Below are 10,504 nucleotides of genomic sequence, written 5' to 3'. Positions count from 1 at the left end.
CATTTAGTCACCTCTTACGACAGGCAAGGGGTACTGAGGACCTATTCTAAACCGGGTCCCCACGAGAGGACTATGTAAAAGAAAACGCACACAATGCATATATTATATACAGATGTCGGAGAGCTAAATTAGTCAAGAATGAACTAAAATTTCGACCCATTTCAAATTTCAAAGGTGTACTTGCAGAAATTATTATATATCGCCATTATGAGATACATAAATCATGTTAGTCTGGAAACAAAAAGAAAAACTTTCAGTAAGTACATTGTATGAACCTTTAACTCTCTAGGATACCATGTCATAAGTAATAAACAAATTACACACAAATCTCCCGCTCATAGGTTTCCATGTACCAAAAGGAAATCGTATTTAAAAGGAATCATTATGGTTCAGATAAAGCAGCTGAACACAATATTTTGTATCAAAGTAAGCTAAATCTCTACAATGGTGGTCCAGATGGCACTATCCACATAAAGAGATTTTACATATTTCGACAAAACATTCACCATTTAATCAGATATGTATGCTTCCTTAATCATCTCTGCTTTGCACTAGCTACTGTAAACAATTTCCGCTGTAATTCAATTCAATTCAAATTATGGATCTCATCACCATTATGCAATTATATGCAGAGATATAACAAACAAAAAGCTGTTACATATACATTGATAAATGATACGTGTGTGTAAACGAGTATTTATCTAGTAAAAACAAAAACAAAAAACAAAAACAACCGTGTTCGGAAGTATGGACATTCTATAGGTAGGAGAGCACATTTTATTTATTTTCTTAATGAAATTACAGAGTATTTTATTGTTGGACATGATTTGTTTAAAAGTAAAGACATTTGTAATTTTTATTTGTTTAGGTGATAAAAATTTCATTCTTTGCTTTTGTATTGCATTACAGTTGAGTACATAATGAAATTCATCTCCAATCTCTTGTAAATTACAGCAGGTATGTATGTTGTAGCTGCAGAACTGTAGCTCTCTGAAGCTACGTATGTTGTGGATCTACATTTTGCACAAATCCAATCAAATATCGTAGAAAATTGTTGAAAATCCATACAATATAAAATATGAACACAAGAAATCACACGATTTTAAATTGTTACTGGTACAATGAAAAAAATAACTGAATACTAACTCTCTCGTAATCAACAATACGAACAAATTACCAAATGTTTTCGGGTTCCGTTAATTTGTGCAATAATTACACTGGTTAGACTTTGAAGAGACACTGAACTAATTTGTACAATAATTAGTAAAGGTCAGAGGAACGTAATAGACCATAACCTGCCGGAAGAAAAACGAAACGCCTGGGAAACATTTCATCAATTATACATTTACTGCCCAGATACACAAAACTGATTACAAACAAAATCAATGGTAAAACCCAGTCTTCCCTGGGTTGGATGCAACATAACCTAGAATGGGCAACATGTGGTAGCCACACAATGAGGGGTAATATAATAGGCCTTAAGATCAACTGGAAATTCTCATTTGTGAACATTAGCAGGCCTATTTAAAGTCAGATGAATTTTTCGTGGTTCAAAGGCAAAAAGAAGGAAAATAAACAACCAAAACGGAAGATCCGGGTGGCTTTTAGAGATCGTCATGGTGAAACCGGAAGGCACATTGGGATTCCATTTTTCGAACCGTCAGTGGGGTGTGATACTCCGCGCCCAAGAGGTACGACGGGTTTTCTTTGTTTTCTATAAGTATTGTGATGGAATCAGGTTTAGTTTAAAATTTTAGTCCGTATAAATAAATTTGTAGTCAACATCTATATAAATCACACATTATATCATAGATTACTTTCGAAGCATTAAACATTATTTTCGAAGCATCACTTTAGATAGTGAAGATTAAAAAACAGCTGCATATAAAAAGTTATGTTAGCAAAACAGTCGTCCTACTTGCATCTTTTAATTTACTCACATCTATGAATATATCGCATACCTTTTCCAATTCATATCAACAGTCTGGACTCAAAATTGCATCAGACCAAATACTGTAAGCTAACTTATTTACGTAGGATTCTAATTTTCGTTGAGTCTGTTGTATGGGCATACCCTCGAATTCAAATCCCATTTCAACAAGAGAAAGTGATTGCCATAAAAAAACGACAAAAAGTGGGCGGCCACCAAGAACGACAACTCTTCAACTCTCCACAAACATTTTGTTGGGTTTTTTTTGGGGGGGGGGGGGGGGTAATTCTGACCAAACAATGAAATTTAGGTCAACAGAAAAAGGCGAATTTACAGAAAATGAGGCACGAAGATAACTGCAACTTCTGCGTTTCCACACCCAAACACCTGAACGTCTGCTTGATCTTGAATTTCGTGATTACTTCACATATCTCGTATCCATGGATATATCAAAGGTATAGTGAAAACATTATATGATCAGAAAAGGATTATGAAAACATGTCTGAAGCCTATTGAGGATAAACACCATTCATCGACATGCCTCTGTACATAGCGACAAAAAACAACCAGGCTAACTTTATCGGTTCATTGTGTGTTTTATCGTAAGGAAAAGTGAACCGGAAACTGTAAGGGAATCCGTGCAAGATATAGGATCTTTTTTCTTCTCGTGTCGAAGAGCATTCTGGGGGGTTTTCTTTTCTTTTTCCCTTTTTCTTTCTTTTTTTCTTCTTCATGCAAATCACCTGATTATGGAAACATGCACAACCTTCTCCAGTAATGAAAAAATGCATTCATCAGATTTTTTTCCATTAAAGTGGACAAGATAATGAAAATCTAAAAATGGAAGAATTTGGGCGGATTTCGTTTTATATCCTGTACATTCGACAGTATCATAAGTATGGAGAAATAAATGGTCCAATGATAACAGATCTGGATAAAAGTTATGGCCATATAATTACAGTCATATTAGAGACGGAGACATCGCCGCTATAGAAATGGGTGTTATATAACAATCCCCTCATATTCTAATACCCGGCAAATCCTGGGATGTGGAGGATTCGAGAAAAATTTCCTGTTATTGTTGAATCCTGAAAAATTATATGTTAGATGTTGAAGCTGTAAAACGTCACAGTCGAGTACATGTAATTCTAAAGTTAGATCATTCAATGTAGACGAGTGAATTTATTGTCAATTTTATGTGGGGTTTCTCTCTCTCGGTTTTTATCCCCATTTATGTTTTGTATTTATCTGGTTTTTCGTTTAGTTGTTCTTTTTACAGACAGATTATGCTAAACAGAGAAGAAAATTAATACGTTAAAGACCATCGTGAAACAACCTTCATCCGATGTATAAAAAGTAAATACTGCCAATTGAATATATATATTGTCCCAGGGCGGCCGTACATCGTCAGGTCGATAAGCTATCTAATATCATAATTTTCCGCCTAAACACAAATCAATTTTTTTTTTTGGCTAATGAGGTTAACTTTCACCCGGTTGTGAAACTCATCCTATTTTTAATGATTTGTTGCGAAAGGCTGGATTTTATACATGTCGGGAAGGAAATGTTGGAAGATTTTTTTTTTTTTTTTAGGATTTTTAGGATTAACTTTCAGAGCGTTTGCTCTCGATCTTTTAATATGTTAATCAAATGGACTACCTCTCCGCAGGTGAAATGTGGTATTTAAAGCCCAGGTAGTCTGTATATACTGCATCCTTAAGACGCCATTTTTTGTTATTGTCGTGGATACTGAATGAAGTGTATTTTTTCCGTTGATGAAATGTTTAATCAATAAACATGGATTAAACGGAACTGAACACACCCTAAACAACCAAGTATCTGACAAGGTAAGTTTCTGACAGCACGCAGTTTATCAAAACCATTTTCTATATCAGGTGGCGCGATACAAAACCGTCAACAACCTATAAATATTCATTACAAAAATTTAAACGTCTGCTGTTGAATAAGTGACAAGGTCTTGTGAGGTTCTTTGCATTCCCCAGTTTCTGTCACGCGCCATATTTAGATCGTTTGATGTACTCTTCCTCTGGTCCCCCCACCATATGTAGAGAACTTCCTCCCGTTTGAATGGGGTTTTACGCTTGGGAAGTAACGCGCTATTTAGCAGTATAAACAAGCAGGTAAGTTGTTTAAATGAGCTTGCGTAATGAATAGTGTGTGTAGACATTGAATTATGTAGATCGTCACTGAATGACTGGAATTCTGTATTTAAAGGTTTCGTTATTTTTATACCTGATAATCAATAGGATGTCTACTACCATGCCCACTACGAACTGCATCCAAACAATGCATTGTTCTCCGTTCAAAAGACTCGACTAAACTGAAAGCGTGGACTATACTAAAAGCCCGGTGACGCTTCTTTACCTCATTGCTGGGGACCGGGCGAACTTCTGGAATGCTACCTTAATCTTACTTTCTATATTGCTGTAAATCTCTTCAGATATACTGCCTTTAAATTCTACCATATTTAACATTTAATGAGTGTGTTGGTTGGCCCGCTCAATATAGACATCCTCTTCGTGTGTCAATGCATGATAAAGTATAAATCTGGTCTGACTGAGGTGTCGTCTACAAGGTTTGAGACCTTGTTTCTTTCTTGTAAACTCCTTGTGTTTTATGGCAAGACATGTACAGACTTTTAAAATCTGAACAGGTAAGTTGTCGTGATAATTAAGATTGCTTTCTTGTTTTTCTACATTTTTGTGTCCTTAATGGCTTCTCTATTTTATATACGGCACATGTCATTTTTTTTTACTCACATTTGCATAAATTTAAGGTCACACAGAATATATGGGGAAAAAATGTTCAAGAAAACTGGGAGAAATAGTTAGATTTCCTTTATTATCTAGTCAACTATTTACTTGATGACAACGATGTGCTAGTATTCATACTTATATCCACCGTGTCATCGACTGGTCACGAATTCAGCTCCAGTAGTTTCTTGTCAATGAATGTCGATTTTTTTTAATGATTCCATGCTTTTACCGGGTTGTGCTTACGTAATTTCCGTGGAGCTCTTTGGTATTATACCTATACAATGACATGAAAGTGTTGGTTCTAACGCCTGGAACGCAAAGTCAACAATGGAACTCCCCTGCAAAGGACTGCATAATTTCCTGACTGCAGAGAATTTCTTCTTTTTTACTGCTATGTGGTTATACAAAAACGTTTATGCATTTTTAAATTAGCAAGCTATGGTTTCTTTTAAAGGAAATTCTGTCACACCCACAATTGCAATTTAATATTTCTTTTAGAACTAAATTTTCTTCCGGATTGGGGTTTTAACAGGATAACATAATCATAAGAACTGGCAATACAGACTTGTGCAAATGATTATTAGACGCCTCACTGAATTTGAATGAAACTGGTTTAGGCTCAGAAAATTGTATGTCATGATAAGAGAATATTAGTTCTTTTTTTTTCGGTTAATAATTTTGTAAAGCTATGTATAACTCAAATTACACACAATTTGAGCCATTGGATAAAGAAATGACTTATTTCAGTACTGTCCATGAATGGATTTAATTTCTGAGAAAACCCCTGTTATGCCAGTCCCCTATCTCATTTGTCTGTCTTGACTTTGTTAAAAATTACAGCCTTGGTTTTATTGCACACCTTGAGCGTTCTCTCAGTTTAATAAACTTTTTCACCTGTAGAAAGTCACCAGTAAACAAACATAAAGCTGATAGGTCAGGTCAAACTGTATTTTACATCGCACAAAATTGTCGAAAAGTTCTGTTCGTAACGGCTGTAAAGTTTGTTATAGAGGATTTTTATTACAGATGTGGTTGTGGGGTTCAATGAAAAACTTTAGTTTTCTTTGTCAATTAGGAATTCTGATTTGTTTGCAAGTCACCTTCATGATATATTCAGGAATGGAGTGTAATTAAATCTGCATGCATTAAGATATGGAGTAATGAAAAGGGAGGGTCCATAAACACTTATTTCGCGTATCCACATTGGTTTACGATAACATTCCAGTTGCTTATAGTCGTATAGTAAACGTACATATGAAAGCCGTGCAGGTCATCAAAAAGCACAAACTCTGTTTAGACGATTCTATGATTTAACGACACTTCATCGTGGACAAACGTCATTTGGATGCAACCATTCCTACACAGGATACCATCGTGCTTTTAACGCAGAGTACACGTACTACCAACGCCAACGGCAATTTACTATGGAGAGTGTAGACGTTGCACTTGCTACAGACCTTTTTCAATAATTATGTAATATGAAATCTAACTTGATGTTTTTATAAGGAAAATGATACAATTTACCGTATGGAGTGTAATTTATTACCATGGTTCCTCAATAAAACCAAAAACAATGGGAAATGTTTATATAGTTATATAGGAGGCGTAATATATTTCAACTTTTGAACATCACATCAATTTTACACGTTCCTTAATTTTTTAGGAATTTAAGCCAAGTAATGTATATCAACCAATGCATCGATCCATTTTTGACCTGAATCTGTTACCCTTGAAATTGAAATAGGTAATTACATCGTTACTTGAATGGTACATGTTTGATATGCCAGTTAAAATCAAATCAATGGTGTTTTGAAAAAATGCTTAAACATACAACGAATTCTAGACTTCTAAAATAGCGAAATTTTCATTAGCCATACCAATCCCTTTATCTTATGTCGTGTTAATGAGAACGGTAAGGTAAAGCGCTCTGTAGCCCAGGGGTATTGTGGTAACAAGTCAATATGTTTCTAAATGATGGTAGAAAGTTAGTTAGCCGGCATGTTTACATGTATATTGCCATCAGACTCAAGTGGAGATCGGGTGGGGTTCATTCTGATTATTTGGACCACAGGAAGTAGGCTTAATTTATCATGGAGATGGAAAACGGGGGTTCTTGGAATATCCGTGTTTATGATCAATTCTCGGTTATAAGGATGGTTCCGGAGTTTCAGATGCCTGGTATGTAGACCTAATCGACTGTTTTATATCGGCCCTGGTGGTACTTGTTAAATATAATTGACCAAAATATCTTCACAAAATTGGTCATTTGAGTTTCTTAATTTATCTGTAAATTAAATAATAGTGTACTTCAACTATTGGTTGTTTCTATGTCGGCAAAATATAACGTGTGCCTAAGATTACAATAAAATAATAAACTTGGTCGAAGTTGCATACTAGGGACATGTGAGAGATATTTTGTTGATGAATTAAAAACATGTATCTGTGGTCCGATTCCAATGATAGCTTATGATGTACATATATCACTCCAAACCACAGTTTGCTTCAAAATTTAAAAAAATTATAATATAGAGGTAATGATGCACGAAAATGCATTTCACTACCGCATTTGAATGTCTCAACTATTGAAACAGGTAGAAACGAAAATGTTACAATGATTACGTCATTAATCACAGGTTGTCAAGTGAGTGAAACTACTCCATTCACGAGTGACAATAACACATACACTGCTTACATCTGTTCACTGTCAAATTCGTCCTTTGTGTAGGGAAATATAAATTAAGTTATACGATATACGGCAAATACATATGATCGTGTCTATTATCTAAAAAACATATGCTGTTCTAGTAAAGTTTTATCTATATTTTATGATATTTCTTTGTAGAACCAGATGTGACAATTGAATCCTTGCCTCGGTTTTGGGATTATACGTCATATTTCATAATGGAGCCCCACGGGGAATTTGTGCTACAGTATTTAGGGAGCACCGTTCTCGCCAAAGCCACGTCGTCTGGACTAGGTACAATCCAGAAACCTTTACGGGACTCATATTTTGACTTCAAAAAGCAATCTGGGAAGAAAAGCAAATCTAAGGAGTTGAAAGAAGTAGCTCTCCATATTAACGGGAATGGTCTGGCCGTTATTGTTGCCGGTGTGCATCCCGGAAATGAACTTTTTTATGACATGCAGTCGATTTCCTTTTTTGAGGCTGTTCGATTCACAACTGTGAAAGGGCATGATAAGAAATTTCAGGGCGGATTCGTACCCATAGATATCAATCGTTCGCCTAATACAGGCTCTGAAAAACTGTTTACACCATTAGATAAGAAAAACAGTCACTTGGCAAAAGTGGACCACCCTCCCCTTCTCGCTCTTGTTATGAGAAGAAATTCTGGTGTGCGGGCACTGGAATGTCATGGATTTGTGTGTGATAACGAAGATCAAGCATTACATATTGTTTCTTTGATAGCTATGTTTCAATCTCGCTCGATGGACCCTGGACGACCGGAATTCATGAGACAACCCTCTGATCCAAACTATGAAAGAGAACCTCCATTACGGCGACCCGATCTTATACAACCCGCGGAAGATCAGCGACATATGCAGCTCACTGATGAGCATCTCCGTGGTCCTCGCCATGGAGAATGGGAAGATTATAGACCCGAAGGACCAGCTTCCGACAGATACACGGGAGATCCATATGGTCCACCAGGACCACGAGAGGGTTATCCATCAAACTTATCATCATCTGGAAGATTCGATAACAGGTACCCCCCTCAGAACTATGACGAAAATGTGCGTTACAGACATGAAAGAGAGCATTCGAATGAGTACAAAAGACCGCCATCAAACGAATTCCACCACGAACGGCAACCTTCTAACGAAATTCGTCGTGATCGACCCCCGTCTGACTATCGTTACGAAAGACAACCGTCGATGGAATACAGGCATGATCGCCAACCATCAAGTGAATTTCGCCATGAGCGACAACCTTCATCTGAATTTAGGCACGAACGTCAAATGTCGTCAGAATACCGTCATGAGCGACAAGGATCAGGAGACTTACCTAGGGGAGATAACAGATACTCAAAGGAAGGATATGACCCCGGTGGAAGGCAAGGACGACCGGAAGCGAGGCAGGACGATTACAGGCTTCCCCGAGTGATGTCACCTGGTCGTGTTCCTCCTACCACCGCTCCAAAACCGCCGCGTGCTATGTCACCCACACCTGGACTAAGAACCTCAATGGAAGATCGTTACATGGGCAACGAGCCTCCAGTAGTTAAACGAGGTCTTCCTCGAATTCCGACGACTTCCGATGAGCCACCATTTCAGTCGCCAACACGTGAACGACCTCCTTCCTTTAAAGGACCAGAATACTCTGCATCAAGTTTGGAAAGCAGACAGGATATGGATAATCAAAGAATCAAGCCCGTCGCTCGAGTGCCACCGCACCTGGTTGCAGGAGTTAAAGTTCTTCCCACGGGTTTTACAGCAGCTTTACAAAAGAAACAAGAGGAAAAAAAGTCACCTCGTAGTCCAAAACAAGAGCGTTATGCCGAGGAAGACCCATATGATAATGCAATGAGTAGAAAAGAATTTTATGAGCGAGAATCAAAGAAGGACTATAATCCTAGTGCTCCTCCTGACCTCGTCCCGAGGGACGATCAAGGACGGAGGTGGGAAGAAGATTACAATGATTATGACGTAGTGATTCGAAGAGATCAAGAAAATCATCATCAGAAAGGACCCGGAAATTACAGATACAGTGCTCCACCTGGAGAACTCGGCAAACCTCAAAAACCCTGGTCTTACGATGAACAGTTCCAAAAATATGCCCAAGAGAAAGGTCAAAGTAGGTCTACATCATCCTATGATACATCACGTGACCCGCAGGTCGGGGATTATAGACACGGAGAGATTGCTGATATGTTTTCCCAAATGAACGTTCAGAATCCTGTTAGACGACCAGAGGTCACCAATGACACAAATTTTGAGCAATCTCTCGGATATTTTCCATAGTGTCTTAACTTGTTTTTCGAAGGAAGTAAGCGTATCAGACATATAAGTTTCTGTAGTATAAACTTTTGAATTAGTTCACTTATCATTATGAATGTATCAAGGATTTTCACAAAATATATTTTTATATCTATATTGTACATGTACAACAAAGAGCAAGATCAAAAGGAAAGCAGGGGTCAGGGCTCTTGTGGTGGAGCTAGGGGTACTAATTCTATGATTATCAACTGTTAACATTAAGTAACAACACTACGAGCAGTCTCAGTGATCGGTGATCCTAAATCTCCTCAAAGACGGAACACTCGCCCACCTCTCAAAACGCTTGGATTCTAAAACGATTTGTGTCTCGTCACGAAACATGTCATGGACATGTACTAGCGGTTAAGAAAATTTCGCTAAAAAATCTATGAACGGTTTTATCATAATTTTGTTGACATAGACAATCCAAGTGTGTATCTAACCATTCCTGTATTTTTCTCAAGAAGACTTGTATCATATCTTGGTCAAACTGTACAATGTGAAAAATCAGTGTGGTGACGTCATCTTGTCTTTGCCGCATCTAATGTCGGCTGTGAAATTAGTTAATCTTTCTCTTTTGTGTTTAATGCATATTAGTTATCAAAATTGTTTAACATTGATACTAAAATTTCCAAAGTAAGCAATGTGGATGAGCAGTTCATTAGTGACCTATAATAACATGTAATCTAATTGTTACTAAATATACACTAATATTCAGGTACTTCGTTTGTTTAGACATGCGCATTGTTATACTGCATTTATCAACTCAATGTTTATTCTCAATAAACAGAAATTCATCGCA

At 37.1% G+C, this 10,504-nt stretch overlaps 1 protein-coding gene across 2 annotated transcripts; it reads left to right on the top strand.

Moving 5' to 3' along the window:
* Positions 1-718: 718 nt before the first annotated feature.
* Positions 719-10,504, top strand: LOC125663773 (uncharacterized). 2 transcript variants are annotated; one of them, XM_048896134.2, is made up of 4 exons: positions 719-762; positions 910-957; positions 1,265-1,691; positions 7,550-10,504. In XM_048896134.2, exons 3-4 carry the CDS (start codon positions 1,535-1,537, stop codon positions 9,685-9,687), a joined length of 2,295 nt encoding a protein of 764 aa, XP_048752091.2. In that variant the 5' UTR covers positions 719-762; positions 910-957; positions 1,265-1,534; the 3' UTR covers positions 9,688-10,504. The 2 variants fall into 2 exon arrangements, with proteins under 2 accessions (XP_048752091.2, XP_048752094.2); XM_048896137.2 differs by lacking the exons at positions 719-762; positions 910-957; positions 1,265-1,691 and adding an exon at positions 4,163-4,604.

This window comes from Ostrea edulis, chromosome 1 (assembly GCF_947568905.1).
Source record: "Ostrea edulis chromosome 1, xbOstEdul1.1, whole genome shotgun sequence".
Taxonomy (NCBI): Eukaryota; Metazoa; Mollusca; class Bivalvia; order Ostreida; family Ostreidae; genus Ostrea; species Ostrea edulis.
Note: the sequence above shows the minus strand (reverse complement) of the source record. Positions and strands in the feature narration are given on the sequence as shown.